This window comes from Scyliorhinus torazame, chromosome 3 (genome assembly GCF_047496885.1).
Source record: "Scyliorhinus torazame isolate Kashiwa2021f chromosome 3, sScyTor2.1, whole genome shotgun sequence".
NCBI classification, from domain to species: Eukaryota; Metazoa; Chordata; class Chondrichthyes; order Carcharhiniformes; family Scyliorhinidae; genus Scyliorhinus; species Scyliorhinus torazame.
The window spans coordinates 132,347,142-132,364,478 of NC_092709.1; the positions used below are offsets into that span (position 1 = coordinate 132,347,142).

General features: G+C 46.0%; 1 protein-coding gene across 6 annotated transcripts in view; it reads left to right on the forward strand.

Moving 5' to 3' along the window:
• The window catches only part of bmp2k (BMP2 inducible kinase), a 192,648-nt gene that overhangs the window by 94,712 nt on the left and 80,599 nt on the right, over positions 1–17,337 (forward strand). For all 6 annotated transcript variants that reach the window (XM_072496221.1, XM_072496223.1, XM_072496225.1 and 3 more), the window contains 3 exons: positions 970–1,075; positions 2,467–2,609; positions 2,910–3,031. In XM_072496221.1, coding sequence (XP_072352322.1) covers positions 970–1,075; positions 2,467–2,609; positions 2,910–3,031 — 371 coding nt within the window. The remainder of the gene's footprint in view (positions 1–969; positions 1,076–2,466; positions 2,610–2,909; positions 3,032–17,337) is intronic.

Sequence of the window (17,337 nt, forward strand, 5' to 3'; positions counted from 1 at the left end):
CCATTGGAGCTGATGTTCAGAAAGTCCTAATTATCCCATTGATCATGCTTTTTCAATTTGCATTTTCAGCAATACAAGTCACAAAAATAAGACCATTTGAACAGTGAAAAAATAAAAATCCAAGTTGCAACATCTGTAATTTCTGAGCCAAAGTAGTGCTTTACTAAATTTTGGCGCTCTAAAATTTGAGTCACATTGGTGGAGAATGGAATACCGTTGAGATTTTTTTCAGCGTAAAACCTATTTAGTACTGAACATATGTAAAGTGAAGTACCCTGTTACCAATTTCAATTTTAAACGCAGTATCTCTTTTTGTACCATTACCACATTCACTATTTTGAGTCTTTGAGTGAGATTACTACCATGAAATTTGGTGGTCACTAATGGGTGGATTTAGTGTGCCCAAATTAATTTTATTAAAGAGCTTTAAAACAAGTCAAAGAAATGTCAACTTATTACCTTGTGCTAGATTATGAATCATGGTGTCAGTTGTGAAGAGCTGAATGTTAATTCAGAATGTTTGCCACTGTGCACTGTAACAAGTTTTAACCATTGGAATATAAGAAGTTAACATGGACCAACACTTTACTATGGGCCGTAACTTCTGAGCTCCCCAGTGTCTGATTTTGTCAGGGGGTACCCAAAATAGGTGTTGGGGATCCCTCTCCGAACTCTCCAGGTAAGGGTTTACACAGCAATTGCCCAAAAATGCAAACTTCCTCTGGGCAATTGCTTTTGTGCTGGGAACCATCTGAAAATTCAATGTAAATCGCAAATGGTTCCAGCTGTGTAGTTACCCAACAAAACGTCTAATAATTGAAACCTCTTATAACTTCTGGGTAACTACTATAAAGACCCAGACTTGAGGTGCATGCACGCCCACATCACCCCACTGCCAATCCGTCACTAATTGTCACTCCCAGTCCGATATATGTTTTTGTAACTAATTCTCTTATGCTTTTCTTTCAGAATGAACTCTCAGGGCATAAAAATATTGTCGGTTACTTGGATTGTGGCATTACGTCAATCAGTGATAATGTTTGGGAAGTGCTTATTCTAATGGAATATTGCCGAGGTAAGAGTATAGTTCTATAGAAGGGTCATTTAGACTCAACGTTAACACTGTTTCTCTCAACAAATGCTGCCAGACCTGCTGAATTTACCCAGCATTTTGTTTTTATATCAGATTTCCAGCATCCGCGGTATTTTGCTGTTATTTTAAATTGCCTGCCTCTAAAATATTTTGCCTTTTACAGCTGCATGATGCACACATGCCGTGGATTTCACTATTTTCCTTCAATTGCCTTAGTTGTGCTCTTTGATCTGAACTACCTCATGAGTCACCAAGTAACTGGACTAATAGAGAAATTTCACAACCTAGGAGTCTTGTGGACTTTGTTTAATTTGTTACTTTTCATAGTGCCAGCCGTGGCAAATTCATTTGCTGATTTAAAAAAAAAAAAAAAAATTTAAGTTAATGTTCAAACTTGAATTGTCAGACGTCAAACTAGCTTGGACCTGCACATTAGATAATTGTACAAGCTCAGTAGGATGGGATAGAAATAATGTTTTCTATGCAAAGAACAGCCCTTAATGCATTTTAAATGTCTACCATTGTATTGCAATCTTATGCTCATTAAAGTAAGGTGTGCCAGTACTGGAAATTAAATACTTTTCAGTTTAGGTAATTCAAGTGTCAGAATTGAGCATTTCAGATTTGGGAACATTTACAGACTTATGACTTCAATGCATTGGAATTTTACATGACAATCAATGTGCTAAAATCATTAAAATGCAACTGTTGTGTGTGATGATATACATCACTGTAAATACACAAGGGGTTAATGTAGATACACTAGGACACTGTAAATACACAAGGGGCTAATGTAAATACACTTAGACTAGATAAACACTAGAGGGAGCACCAGAGACATCATGACACACAGACATTCAGCCAATAGGTCAGTAAGATAGGAGATGACCAATGGGCAGTCAAGACACACACAGGTGACATTACCACAAAGGGGCTACCCATATAAAAGGACAGGGCACACATGCTCTTTCTCTTTTCATAGGCGGTACTCAGAGAGACAGGAGCAGATCAGGGAAGCATCACACCCACCGCATGGATTAGAGCAGACTGGTTCGTTTGTTGAGTTACTATAGTTAGATTAGCAGGAGAGTCAAACTCAAGTCGGAGAATACTTAACGGTTCAATAAATCTTATATTGAACCAACGCCTTCGTTTGGTGTCTACTTGATCAGTTAATTGCATCGTGTGCAATCCGTGTTACCCCAGGGTGAACAACACGACACTGTGTAGCAACGTTTGCTCATCCAAAGACCTTTTCAAACTCTTATGTGTATTAAAACTGTATACATATTTGCTTCTTTGTCCTACTGTTCTAAAATTGAAACTACTAGTTTTGCACAAGCAAAAACCATTTCATGGTCTTTATTTGACAGCGGGACAAGTGGTGAACAAAATGAACCAGAGGTTGCAGACTGGTTTTTCTGAAACAGAAGTTCTACAAATTTTCTGTGATACCTGTGAGGCAGTTGCAAGGCTTCATCAGTGCAAAACTCCAATCATTCATCGAGATCTCAAGGTAAGACTCACTGTGAAGTAGGTATGTTGCATGTTTTTGCAATACTACTGAATTCACAGATAATACTAGTGCAAAGTACTAATCCATCCATATGTTGTGAATGTTGGCTCCACAATTAACCAGTTGACCTGCATTAAATTATAATAGAATATGTTTTAATTTTAAAATAGATATTACAAGGTAGGCAAACTTTGAGATTCATTTTGAGCTGAACTTGCCAGTTGGTCTCTTTGAATTATATTTACTTGTAATAATAGTGGTGACTTTCTAATAGTTTCTTGTCTTTCAATTATTTTTTAGGTTGAAAATATTTTGTTAAATGATAACGGAAACTATGTACTGTGTGATTTTGGAAGTGCAACTCACAAATTTCTCAATCCTCAAGCACATGGTGTCAGTTCTGTGGAGGATGAAATCAAAAAGTAAGATGTTTTGGTGAATTCCTTAAATTTTATCTGAGGTCGATTTTAGACTATTCTGAAAGCTGCCATATTAGTTTGCTGTTGATTAAAGCAAGAATGACCGGATACAGAAATCTTGCCCGTAGCACTCCTTTCAGCTAGCTTCCACAATCCTATTGTCACTGTTCTATCAATGTCTTCCATACAACCGTTGCACATAGTTTTCCAAGTTAGCAACATTCCAGCACTGTTAAAATAATGCAGTCAGCAGTAATTTTATATTTTTGTTACGTATATCATTTTTAACTGTACTTGTTCCTCTTAATTTCGATGCCAAAATTGGCTTTGTATACTTCTAATGTAGAACTGTGAAAATTACATCAACTCAACACTGTCCTTGACCTGAGAAAATATGCAGAAATAGCTTCTTAAAGAATTGTTCAGAGTTTGTGGACAAAGTAATTGTGCACTGTAATGACCTACTGTATATACTCATGTAAAAGTCCAATTTTTGAGACCGGGGCTGGGTTCTCCGCCAGTGGGATGCTCTGTTTTGCTGGCAGCCCGGGGGTTTCCCGATGGCGTGGAGCTGCCCCACAATGGGAAACTCCATTGACCAGCCAGCGAAACGGAGCATCCTGCCGGCGGGATGAAACGGAAATGTGATGCGGCGGGCGGAGAATCCTGCCTCAGGTTTTTTTCCCCCTCTGTCAGGGGATTGATTTTGGACAGGTAATGTTTTGAGGGATTGACATGTGTACTTGATTTAGGCTAAAAATGGACTGAAGTAAAAACCAACAAAACTAAAGAAGTCCTCAGAATGCTCTAATATTTATTTGTTTTATAGCATTGCAGACTATATACAAATTTCATCCGACATAAAATATAAGTGTAGCTAACACTTCACATTGAAATCTTTGAAATCACACTGATCACTATCATCCCAATACACTTAGTTGTGTCATGTCATTGTAAGGATCTTACTTGCCATCTTCATCATTATAGGCAGGTCACCGGTAACTTTAGTATCACCACTCCTGAATTAATCGTCCTCATTATCACTGAGCGTATTTGATATTCCAGTTTTTAGAAGTTACTTTTTGGCAATATTGGGATCAAGTTCATTCCACATAACCAAGACCTATTGATACAAGGTTGCTAGTGTGGGTTCTTGCATTTCGGCCTTAAGTGACGGTTTTCTTGTTTTCCAGCATCTAATTGTTATTTTTCGGATACTTCCCCGAGAGGTTTATTTATACACACATGCAAAGGCTGAACAACACTTGTAAGATCACCCGGATTAACTGCCATATTAGTGTTGATTGATCTTAAATCATGGATTATATTATCGACAAGTGGGATATGAACAATAACCAGATGAGCAAGCATTTTTCTTTGCGTTGTCCTCCTGGTCTCAAAGTCCACACTTCTTTGATCCATTTCTTCAAACCGACTTCATCCATCCAGCCTTTCTGGTGAGCATGGATGTCAGCACCTTTTTGTGGACAGCTTTATACTTGAATATTAGGAAAAGACTTCCTCCCGTACAAGAAGTAACTACAGTGAACTGGGTCTTTTTGTGGTCGGTCGTCATTCAAAGAACAATACAGCACAGGAACATGCCCTTCGGCTCTCCAAGCCTGTACCGGTCATGAAACCAATCTTGGCCAAAACTCAACACTTCCTAGTGCTTTTCCCTCGCGTTCCATGCACTCAGCATCCCTTGTGTAAAAAGCCTGCCTTGCACATCTCCTCGAAACTTTGCCCCACGGACCTTAAACCTATGCCCCCTAGTGATGGACCCCTCTGCCCTGGGATCCTCAGAGATACTTCCACTCCCTCTAATTCCGGATTCTTGACAATTCCCAATTTTATTTGTTCCCCCTTTGGTCACAATTGCTGCACACTCCATAAAGATGTGCACTGCTGCACATTATGCTCATAAAGATGGCACTGCCCCGATAAAGATGGCAGCCGCTAATCTGGCTGTGTTATGAGGGAAAAAGGCCGCAGCTGCTAACGCGATTCAAATTTGCAGTGGAACCTTCATATATGCATTTTCCTGTCAACAGAAAATGTTTATGAAACCTCCCCTCCCATTTTCTGGTTCCGTTCTCCCTAGCCACCAACTGCCTCATTTCCTCTTCTGTTCTCCTCGCTGAACTGACACAACCGCGGCTGTTCTTCCAGCATTGCGACTGCTTGGTTTTTTTTTTCCCACCAATATGCTTACAGTCTTGTGGCTGGCATGTTGAAGTTCATCAGTATTTCACCCATATTTTCAATGCAGGACAATTCATCTGCATTCTTCTTTCAATGTCAGACGACAAGATGATGGAATTTGCTGATTGATTGTATCATCGAGTTCAGATCATTTTCTGGCTGAGTAAATCACAATTTTTGTAAATCTGGTACCCCACTTGGCACTGGTCTTGAATTCTGAAATACTATGTCTTAAATTCTCTCCCGTGCTTAAGAGTTGGATAGTTTTGAATGCGATAATGTGACTATCTGGCTGATGCTTGTTGACCCATTCTGCCACCTCTTTGCTCCAGTTTAAATTGAACTGCATATCTGTTATTTCTTTTTGAAGGCATTGTAAAGGATCATGCAGTGCACAAGTATTGTTGATTGGCTAGGAGATTGCCTTTAGAATTGGTGGAGGGAAAATCTAAAGGTTTCTGTTTGAGGCTTAAATTAATGAATTATAATATTTACTGGTCAGTAATTAATCACAAGGCGGTTTGATTCCTGTAAAACTAGGGTTGCCTTTTACACAAGTGTACGAAAAACTGCATTATTTAGGCCAACGGTCATGGGGTTGACTTTAAGATGAGAATTACTTTTACATTGCTATAAACGGTATCAGTCAGGAAAACATGATTTATACTTTACTGATAGCCCTGAAGCATTTGTGATGTGTGAACCTTTTGAAGAGTGGGAAATTTAAGTGTGGAGCATCTCCTTTGGTTCCTCAGTTCCAGCTCAAGTATATTTGCTGTGTATTGTATCTTGCAACAGTCATATTGACTAAAGGAAGAACTTGTGTAATTCCAAACTCTTTATTGTTCGTTGCAAGGATTAAAGTGGTTGTAACCCTCATCTTAAACCATTTACTTTTCCACTAATGTTTTAAAAAAATATTTTTATTGAGATTTTTAACATTTAGTAACGAGATTTAAACACAAGACCGAGCCATTGGCAAAAACACAAAAGAAGAAATCAAACAATCTCAACTTCATGTAAACTGTGCAACAGGTTGTCACTTTTCCTGTGACCCAGGTTCCCATGCTCATATTATCTCATGTACAATCAATGCCTGAACTTTTTATTTTCTTTATATTTACACACATTTTGATGGGGGCGGGTTCCCCCATTCAGTTTTCAAGGGAGGTTAAGATGGCCTGTCTCCTCGGTTTTCCATGTGTGGGAGGGGTTTGTGTCCCCCTCAGGCAAGCGGCCTTCCTCCCAATCGCCTATCTGCTGTACGCGAGCTCCCTTTCATCCTGGTGGCACCTACCCCGCACCCTCCCTCTCCCCCTGTTGTTGTGAACAGGTCCACAAGCCTGGACATGGCCTCAAAGAAGGCTGTCCCGAACTCCGAATCTGGGGAAGGACCATAACATGTGGGTGTGGTTGGCTGGGCTCCCCGACACTGCTCACACTTAACTTCCATTTCTGGGAGGAACCTGCTCATGTATGTCTTAGTAAGGTGCACTCTGTGCACCACCTTGACCTGCAACAGGCTTAGTCCAGTGCAAGAGGAGGTGGAGTTGATCCTGTGCAGCGCCTCAATCCACAGTTCTCTCCATATCTCCATGCCCAACTCCACCCCCCATTTTCATCTGGTCCTGTCCACTGAGGTCCTGATCTTTTCTATGAGTCGTTCGTAAATGTCGCCACATTTGTCAACCTCTAATCAGTCTAGCCCTACCATTGTGTCCAAAAGTGTGTGTCTGGGTCTCTGGGGGAATGTTTTTGTCTCCTTGCGGAGAAAGTTGCCCAGCTGCAGGTATCTAATCTTGTTCCCTTTCGGGAGTTGGAGCTTCTCCAAGAGTTCCCCTAAGGTCGCCAGTCTACCGTGAATGTCCCTCTGTCCCCCTCCGCCCCGTCCAAAACGTGGCGGTTATCTTTGCCGGTGTGAACCTACGGTTGTTGCAGATGGGGGCCTCTATAGACATACCCCCAAGTGGCACCTGAACTGGTTCCAGGTCTTTAGTGTGCCACTACCACTGGGCTCCTGGAGTGTGTGCGAGAGATGTCCCCGTGAAGGCGGCCTCTTCCATTCGGACCCAGTACACCTCCGGTTCCCTGAGCCACCCTCTCACTTTCTCTCTGCATTTGGCACCCAGTGGTAAAAGAGGAGCTTCTGTAGGGCCAGGCCTCCCATGTGTCGTCCTCGCTGCATATTCTAGGGACTCTCTATATTGGGCATCAAGATCGGGAGTGATCTAATTACGAAGAGGAACCTAGGCACCATTTGTGAGCCTCGTCCAGTTGTGGGCTGCATGTATCCCAAGGTACCTGAACTTGGCTTGGGGCACTTTAAATGGTAGTTCTTCAAGCTGCGCTCCTCCTCCTCAGTGGTTCACCAGGAATATTTTGCTCTTCCCCAGGTTGAATTTGTAACCGAACTCCCTAAAGGGTCCTGTTATCTTTCCGATACAGGCCAGGAGGTTCGACAGGTAGAGGCCATCTGCATAGAACAAAACTCTGTGCTTCCTGCCCCCTCTCCGAGTACCCGTCGGAAAGTGGCTGGCTTTGTCTTGATGTTCGTAAGAGGCACACCCCACCCCCGAAGCTGGTGGACTTCCTTCCTTGTGGGGAGTAGATCAAATTCCACCTGCAGCTTTTTCCCCTCTGCCAGCAATTCCATGGTTGGAGCCATGGAGTATTGCTGATCCACTTCCAGTATGGAGTCGGATCAGCCGCTGCTTGGATGTCCCTAAGGGCCCTATAAGCTATAATTTCTTCCCTGTCCCTAAGGCCCCTATAAGCTATAATTTCCCCCATCCCCCCCCTGTGGGGTCAGCCATACTTGCCCTGAGGCCTGGCCCTGTTCGTCCGGACCTGCCCTTGCTCACTGGCCATTTGAGATGGCTGCCGAATACTTCCTCATTTTTGCCATCTCCATGTGCGACCTGATGCAACCAGCGCTCTACCTTCCTTCCCCTACACCCCTATCCTTGTGTGTGTGTGTGTGTGTGTGTGTGTCTGTCTGTCTGTCTGTCTCTCTCTCTCTCTCTCTCTCTCTCTCTCTCTCTCTCTTTCCCCCCCCCCCCCCCCCCCCCCCCCCCCCCCCCCCCACCCCAAAAAAAAAAACTTCTGGCCCTTTGTTTCCCCTGCCTCCTGTCGGGTGCTCCCTCACTCCCGGATGGGGCGCTGCAGCTTCCTCCTTTGCTGCACCTTCGTTCACCACTCTGTTCACTAATGTAGTGGCTCCCCTAACAGTCAGAATCCCCAATGAAACCGGCTTACCCGCCCCCGCAGCTCCGCACCTCTGCATGAGGTCGCCCCCGACCCTCTCAGATTCTTACATACCGTGTTATGGCCTTGCTCTCTATTGTTGGTTGCCCAGTCCATTTTTCTGGGCAAATATGTTGGCCACCTTTGGGGCATCAAAGTAGTGTTCTTTGCTTTTGTAAGGGCCACGAAGAATCCAGCATGAGTTTTAAGGATACAAAGTAATAACATTTATTTACTATAACATATATACATAACAGTAGCAGTAACTTCCCTTGCTACATACTCCTTCCTCCTGGTTCCTGAACTGGCCAGCTTATTTATACTAGGAGTTTACTAGTGGTTTCTCCGCCCCCCTCATTGGGGAAGCTCATACTCCCACAGGATTGTGGGATAGTCATTAGTCCCCAGCCAATGGTATGTAGGTAGGTTATAACATCCCCCCCCCCCCCCCCCCAAAGTCCAAGGAATCCACCGAAGTCCCTGGCGAAGGAGGGCGTCGGACTCGTTTGGCCGCAGGCCGGACGCCATTTGCACGCGGCACTGGATCAGGTGGCGTGTAACGAGACGGAGACCGGCGCTTCCGTGATGAACGGCGCGGTTGTACATCCACGGCCCGTGGACCCGAGGATTCCCCCTCTGATGCATCCTGTGTCTCCATCTCGGAGTCAGAGTCTGCTGTCTCCGTCATGTCAGCGTCTCTATCTCCATTCGGTCCCGTAACGACCTGCGCAGGCTTCGAGTGAGGCACCAGTGGAAGATTGTGAGGACTACCTTCCCTTGTCTCTGGTCTCTGCGGCTGTTGAAATGAGCTCCGGGGGCGTGGAATCTTTTGAGGGGATGATCTTCTGGATCGAACGTGGTCTACATGTTTTCGCTGGAGACGACCCTGGGCTTGCACTTGGTAAGATATAGGGCCCGTTTGATGAAAGATTACACCAGGAACCCACTGGGCACCACCAGCAAAATTCCGAACTAATACTGGGTCACCGGGCGCAAGCTGCCGAATCGGACGATGCCGAGAAAATCCCTGTCCCTGCCGTTCTTGTGTGCGGCGTACGTTTGCGCCAATGTCCGGGAAAACCATACTAAGGCAGGTGCGAAGTCTCCGGCCCATTAGGAGTTCTGCGGGAGCTACCCCAGTCACTGCATGGGGGGTGGTCCTGTACGTAAACAAAAAGCGAGCCAGTGTCGTGTCCATTGATCCGGAAGACTGCTTCTTTAGGCCTCTTTTGAATGTCTGCACTGCGCGCTCTGCCAACCCATTTGAAGCCGGGTGGTAAGGGGCAGTGCGGATATGGCGGATGCCGTTCATCTTTGTGAACCTAGCAAACTCCTCACTCGTGAATGGAGTGCCATTATCCGTGACCAGCACCTCGGGGAGGCCATGCGTACTAAACGATAAACGCATCTTTTCAATTGTTGCGCAGGACGTTGTCCCCTGCATCTTATGCACCTCCAGCCATTTGGACTGGGCGTTAATTAGTAGAAGGAACATGGATCCTTGAAAAGGGCCTGCGAAATCTGCATGCAAGCGTGCCCAAGGCCGCCCTGGCCATTCCCAGTGATGTAGGGGCGCGGCCGGCGGAAGCTTCTGATGCTCCTGGCAAATGGAGCAGTTTTGGGCCACCTTCTCAATGTCGGTGTCGAGGCCTGGCCACCAGACATAACTCCGGGCCAACATTTTCATTTTGGTCATGCCTGGGTGCCCATTGTGCTAGTCTGATAGTATCAGCTCCTGGCCTTTTTCCGGGACAATCACACGCGTCCCCCACAAGAGGATGCCGTCTTCCACGCTGAATTCTGACAGCTTGGAGGAAAATGCCCGCAACTTGCCTGGGAGCTGTCTATGCTGCCCACCATACAGGACTATGTGCCGAACCTTTGACAGGACTGGCTCCGTCTGGGTCCACTCACGGATCTGTGATGCCGTGACAGGCAAGGTGTCCATAAAATTTAGGGTTGCAACCACCTCACCGGTCGTGGGGGTCGACATGGGGCCGGTCGATAAAGGCAATCGGCTCAGTGCGTCGGCATTTGCTATCTGCGTACCTGGTTTGTGCTCCAGAGAATACTCTTATGCAGCAAGCAACAAAGCCCAGCGCTAGATCCGTGCAAAAGCAATGGGCGGTATTGGCTTATCCTCTCTGAAAAGTCCCAGCAGGGGCTTATGATCAGTCACGATAGTGAAATGGCGGCCGTACACGTACTGGTGGAAGCGTTTCACCGCAAAAACCACTGCCAGGCCCTCCTTCTCGATCTGCGCGTACTTTTTCTCCGCTGCAGTCAATGTGCGGGAGGCGAAAGCTATCGGTCGCTCGGCCCCGTTCTCCATCTTGTGGGACAGGACGGCCCCAATACCATACGGGGATGCATCACATGTGACGAGCAAAGGCTTTCCAGGACCATAATACACACCGGGGCCTGTATGAATATACACGGTTGCCCTTTGGAGTATCCTCAGACGACGACAATTGTTGCTTTACCCGCCGGAAAGCGGTTTCTTGCGGCTGACCCCAAACCCAGGTGTGATTTTTCTTTAGCAGAAGGTGCAAAGGGGCCAGCGTAGTTGCCAGATTGGGGAGGAACTTCCCGTAATAGTTTACGAGACCGAGAAAAGAACGAAGATGCGAAGTGTCAGTCGGGGTGGGGGCTTGTTGAATTGCAAGCACCTTCTCTGCGACGGGTGCAAACCTTCGCGGTCCACCCGATAACCTAGGTAGACTACTTCCTTTGCCTGAAATACGCACTTTGTGCGACGTAAACGGACTCCAGCCTCCGAAAGACGTCTCAGGACAGCCTCCAGATTTTCCAAATGTTCTTGCTCCGACGTCCCTGTATTCAAAACGTCATCTAGGTAGACAGCCACACGTGGTAAACCTCTCAAAATGCCCTCCATAACACGTTGAAAAATTGCGCAGGCAGAGGATACTCCAAAGGGCAACCGTGTATATTCATACAGGCCCCGGTGTGTATTAATCGTTACATATGGTCGGGAGGCAGGGTCCAGCTCCAACTGCAGGTAGGCGTGACTCATATCTAATTTTGTGAACGAGAGTCCACCTGCAAGCTTCACGTAGAGATCCTCTATGCGAGGCATTGGATATTGGTCGAGTCGGGAAGCCGTATTCATTGTAAGTTTATAGTCGCCACACAAGCGAACTGTGGCATCTGGCTTCATTACAGGTACAATTGGTGCTGCCCAGTCAGCAAAACGGACGGGCCTGATAATACCCAAACTCTCCAAACGAGTGAGCTCCCCTTCTACCTTCTCGAGCAAGGCGTAAGGCACTGGGCGCGCCCGGAAATAGCGCGGCGTGGCTCCTGGTTCAACTTGGATACGGGCTACGGCCCCTTTTATTTTCCCCAAACCAGGCTGGAATACATCTGGGTATCGTCCTAGCACCTCAGTCAACCCTTCAGAAACTCTTTGGAGGATGTGCTGCCATTGCAACCGCAAATGGCGCAACCAGTCCCGACCCAACAGGCTGGGCCCATGGCCGCGCACCACGATAAGTGGGAAAAGCCGCTCCTGGCATCCATAGACAACAGGGGTCATTGTAGTTTCTGCAATGTCCAGTGGTTCCCCTGTGTAGGTGGCCAACCTGGCCTGTGAGTCGGTTAATGTAAGGGTCTGTATACCCTGCTTGATGCGGTCGAATGTCCTCTGGGCAATCACGGAGACCGCTGCGCCAGTATCCAACTCCATCTCAAGCGGGTGGCCATTGACCCGTACTGTCACCTTAATGGGGGCCACACGGGGAGCTGCCACACAATGCAGCTGCAGGCAGTCGTCCTCCGTCTCCACGTCCTCAGGAGTAGTCGCCGGAGGTTCATCCACATGGAAGGTACGGCCTCTGGGCTGGTCCCAGTTACGGCCCCTGGGCTGGTCCCAGTTTCGGTCGGAACGAAGGCGCCTCTGGCGTCCCCAGGACCACCGTCCGCGACGGGGTCGGCGCCTACAAGTCTGACACGGACATGGCTCCTCATCCATTGGCTCTGGAGAAGGCTCCCTTCGGGGAGGAATGTCCGATGGCCACTGGCGTCGGTCCGGACGTTGCCTCGCCCAAGGTACCGCAGGAGTGCGGGGGGACGTTTTTGGACGGAAAGGGTTGCGCCCCAAGGCATGCACTTCCATTCCCTGTAGCTCCTGTACTCCTCGCTCTGCGCTCTCTCGGGACAAGACTATTTGAATGGCCTGTTGAAAAGTCAATGTTGGCTCCCGTAACAACTTTCTCTGGGTGGCTGCATTGTTAATACCGCAAACCAAACGGTCGCGTAACATTTCTGACAAGGTCTCACCATAGTTACAGTACTCCGCAATCCTGCGTAGCCTGGATAGAAAATCGGCAAGGGATTCTCCAGGGGTCCTCTCAGCGGTATTAAACCGGTAACGCTGGACTATCGTGGACGGGGTTGGGTTAAAGTGTTGCCCCACTATATTCACAAGTTCATCAAACGTTTTGGTGTCCGGCACAGCTGGTACATATATCACCCCAAACGTATGCGGGCCGCAGGCGGTGAGCAATATGACCACCTGCCGCTCGTTTTCGGTGATATTGTTTGCCCGGAAATAGTAACGCATCAGTTGTGTGTACTGGTTCCAGCTTTCCAGCGCAGCATCAAAAAACATCCAAACGTCCGTACAGAGGCATGGTATAACAGAAAACAACTTCCAACCTGTATCCAACAAAAATCCAGGGAGGTGGCTTCAGCAGTGTAGACAGCTATTCACTTTTACCTTCGTCGCCAGTTTTGTAAGGGCCACGAAGAATCCAGCACGAGTTTTAAGGATACAAAGTAATAACATTTATTTACTATAACATATATACATAACAGTAGCAGTAACTTCCCTTGCTACATACTCCTTCTTCCTGGTTCCTGAACTGGCCAGCTTATTTATACTAGGAGTTTACTCGTGGTTTCTCCGCCCCCCCTCATTGGGGAAGCTCATACTCCCACAGGATTGTGGGATAGTCATTAGTCCCCAGCCAATGGTAAGTAGGCAGGTTATAACATTTGCCTTGATATGTGACCTACAGTTTGGCAGGGTAGAGCATGTCAAACCGAACCCCACTTTTGTACAGTGCTGATTTGGCGCTGTTTAATTCCATCTGGCGTTTGGCCAGGTCTGCACCAATGTCCTGGTGTACACTGATGGAATGTCCTTCCCACTTTGAACCCTTTTGTGCACTTCGCCTACCCCAGGATTCGCTCTTTATCCTGGTACCTATGGAGCCTTATGAAGCAACCTGTGAGCGTGGTCTGCCTCCGGGGGCTGGCGTAGCCCTCCTTGTCAATCAGTTTCCCAAGTGTCGCTGCAATGTATTCTGTGGCATTTCTCTTCTCTGTTCCCTCTGGCAGCCCCACAGTTTTGCCGGCTTGATTGGTTTTCTTGGTCATCGATTTTGGGTCTTGACCAGCCTCGCCACCTCAGCCTCGAGTGTTGCAATCTGGTCCCCTTGGCCCGTGGTGGCTTTTTCAAGGTCCCGTATCTTTGTTTCCTGGGCCGTTGGCCTCTTCTCCATAATCTCCATTGCCCCCCCTCATGTGGGCTGTCACAGCGTCCATTGCCAGCTTGATGGTCGTCAAGAGTTTTTTTTGAGGCGATGAAGCACATCATTCTGCGCTGGGAACTCTGCGTCTTCTCTTGCTGGTTTTGTTCCTCCGCGTGTGGTTTCCCTGTTTCAAAGCTGTGGTTTCCCTCCCCTCTTCCCTACTAGCTTTTCAGCTGGGTGGCTGATTCTTTCCCATCTTGGTTGGCAATGCGGTCGATAGGGGGTTAGTTTGGAGGAGTTTCCTGTTCTTTTCTTGGGGTTAAAGGGCCTTCGTCGATGTTCTTAGATGAGAGCCAATTCTTGTGCGGCCGCTCAACTCATGGCTGTATTCAGAAGTCTTTCCACCAAATATTGTCACTGGGCATTATGTAACACAAATATAGAAAGCACATAAACTGTGCTTAATGGAAAAACATTGCTGTAAATAACTAAATTTTTGCACGGCTGAAATATGTACTCATATACTGGAGATTTCCCAGTATATTTTAACTGCCCCAAAATGTAGGTACTGAACCAAATAGTCCTGTTTGAACTAGTTACCTTTTACTGGTTTTAAAAACAACTTGCAACATACATTGTTATGAACAACAAAAATTAACAATTTTACATGTATAATTTTGTTTCTGTATTGCTAATGCTAGGAAATTAGTAAACACTGATTTTGCATGTACAATTTTGGCATGATTCTGATCATCACTGGGACACAAGCATGAGAGACAACAATGACCCAGAAACTGGTTATTAGGTCTCCCATTTTCCAAGCAATCTGGGCCGGTCATTTCCAGGCCCCAGGGCATCGTAACTGGGGATGCCCCAAGTATACTCTGGGGAACTCCCCCGGAGGTCTCAAGATGAGGATTGCATGCGAATTGCCCAAGAAGTTCAAATTTCCATTGGACAGTTGGCCTGCAATTGGAACCATCTGAAAGTACGATTTAAATGACAAACTTTGGATGGTTCCAGCTGTCATGCAGTAATAGTTACCCAGGAAAAGTTAAAATTAAAACCACTGCTATCTCCTGGGCAGCTAAAGGACTGAATCCCCCACTGACCACCGAACCTTGCTCTCAACCAATGGGTACACTTATCTTGCAATCTAACTTCTCCATGGCTTCTGACAGTGGCTGGACCTTTAAATGTACCGGCTCCATTGGCAGCTAGTGCTGTAAAAAAGGAAGTGTAGCTTCCGTATCTCCAACTCTGGAGCCCTGGACTGAAAGTCTCAGGAGCACTCTGCCCGACACTGGCTGAGTCGTAAGGTCGGGTGGGAAAGGATCAACGGATCTTGTGGTAAGAAATTAGAGGCAGAGTGGCACCTGACTCTGATTTAACTCTGTGGAAGTTCAGACAGATATGTGGGAGGACAGAAACAAAAACCAGATCAAATATGGGCAGTTGTGTTTTTCTCTCGGGAGGTGGGGCAGTAAACAAATGCCAGCAGATATTTTTGAAACCTTGTCAGGAAGCAGAGGGATCTGCATTTGTATTGCTGTATATTAGAAATAAAGTATAGATTTAGATGGGTTTAATTTAGGGTTCCTGTGTAGGAAAGGGTACGACTCTAGTTGGATTCATGTTAGACAAAGGTATTTGCATGTATGAGGGGTTTTGGTTTGTGTTCGAACACTTTCTGTTGTGCTGAGAGGAAGTTTATGATGTGAAAAGTAGACATAAGCTTGGAGAAAAAATGAAATGCTCCTTGGCAACCAGGGGCATCTTTTGAGGAAAATACTTTTGAGTGTTTTAAACTGCGCCTATACGCAATTGGAGCTTGGAAGCGAGAGAGCAGATGGCTCTCAGCTCTGCTTGAAGCCGGAAAACTATTTAATGGAGTAATGGGCATGAAAGCAAATTCCAAAGGAGCTAAAGGGCAGTAGTTCTGGAAACTAAAGAATGAAGAGAAGTCTCCCGGAAGTTTGAAGTTAAAGGATTAAAGGGAAACGGGATTTGGAACCAGGGTACTGTTCGCAGAAGTTAAAGGCAGACTTGTAAAGGGCAGACTTAGAAAAGGCAGACTGGGTGAAATTGGCTAGAGAAAAGCCAGCGATTGGGTGGCTGTCTGTCTTGTACTTCCTATCCATGTCTGCGTGGATTTCCTCCAGGTGCGCCGGTTTCCTCCCACAGTCCAAAGAGGTGCAGGTGAGGTGGATTGGCCATGCTAAATTGCCCCTTGCTGTCCAAAAAAGGTGGGGTTAGCGCGGATAGGGTGGGGGCATGGGCGTAGGTAGGGTGCTCTTTCAGAGGGTCAGTGCAGACTTGGTAGGCCGAATGGCCTCGTTCTGCACTGTTGGGATTCTATGATTCTATCTGTATTTGGAGCAGTAAGAGTTAAAAGCCTGGGTTCGTGTGTGACTGATACAGTCATATTATTAAAAATCTTGGTTTGAAAGGCAGCAGGCTTTTGTGGAGTCAGAGGTGCATTAAAGCGTTGTATAAGTTTGGGCTGATAGACTTTTGTTTATATTAAGAGGGTTCTCTGCGGAGTAGATAATTAGAGCCATTGTGTTTAGATTAGTAAGATTATACAGTTAATGGGAGGAGCCAGGGTTGAAGCAGTCATTTGTTGAGGTTGTAGTTTAAAAAACGTTTTAGATTGGGGCATGAACAGACAAGTCACTGTACTCTCAATACAGTTCAGTTAAAGATCTGTCTGTGAGCAGACTAGCACTTGCTGGAGTAAGAGTTAGTTAAAGATTAGACTGTGGACAGACCAGCAATTTTTCTCAAAGCAGCTGGGTAAAAAGATTTTGCCTGTGAATAGAACGGCAGTTTCTAGAAAGGCTGGCAGTTTAGACAGTTGTTTGAGACAGCAAGAATCTGCAAGCTGGGTCCAGAATGATATCGCTTTCTCAGTGGTTCCCCCAAAATATGTCTATTAAGCAAGTATTCCTGAGTCTGCTAACTGTATTTAAGAGTGTATTGTGACCTGAGATAGATTTTGTTTGAATGGAGATGAAGATAGCAGTTAAGGGTTATTGTTTCATTGTATTGATGAACATTGTTTAACTGGTAATTGAAAGATATTTTCTTTGAGGTTGCAGTTGGTAATATTGTGTTAGTAATAAAGTTTGTTTTAATATTCCATATCCCTGTTTGTGTGTGAAATATCTCCTGAAACTAAGTATGTTTTCCTCGGGTTTAAAATTTTATAAAATATTGGGGTTTCTGTCCTAGCAACTGTTGGGGTCTGGTCTGGGATCCTCATCATGGAGAGTTTGATCCTTGCTAAAACAGCTGAGCAAATCCTTGTTTGAAAGGATAGTTGTAAAACCTGGAGGTGGTTTGTGTGAAAGAAAATTTTAAAGC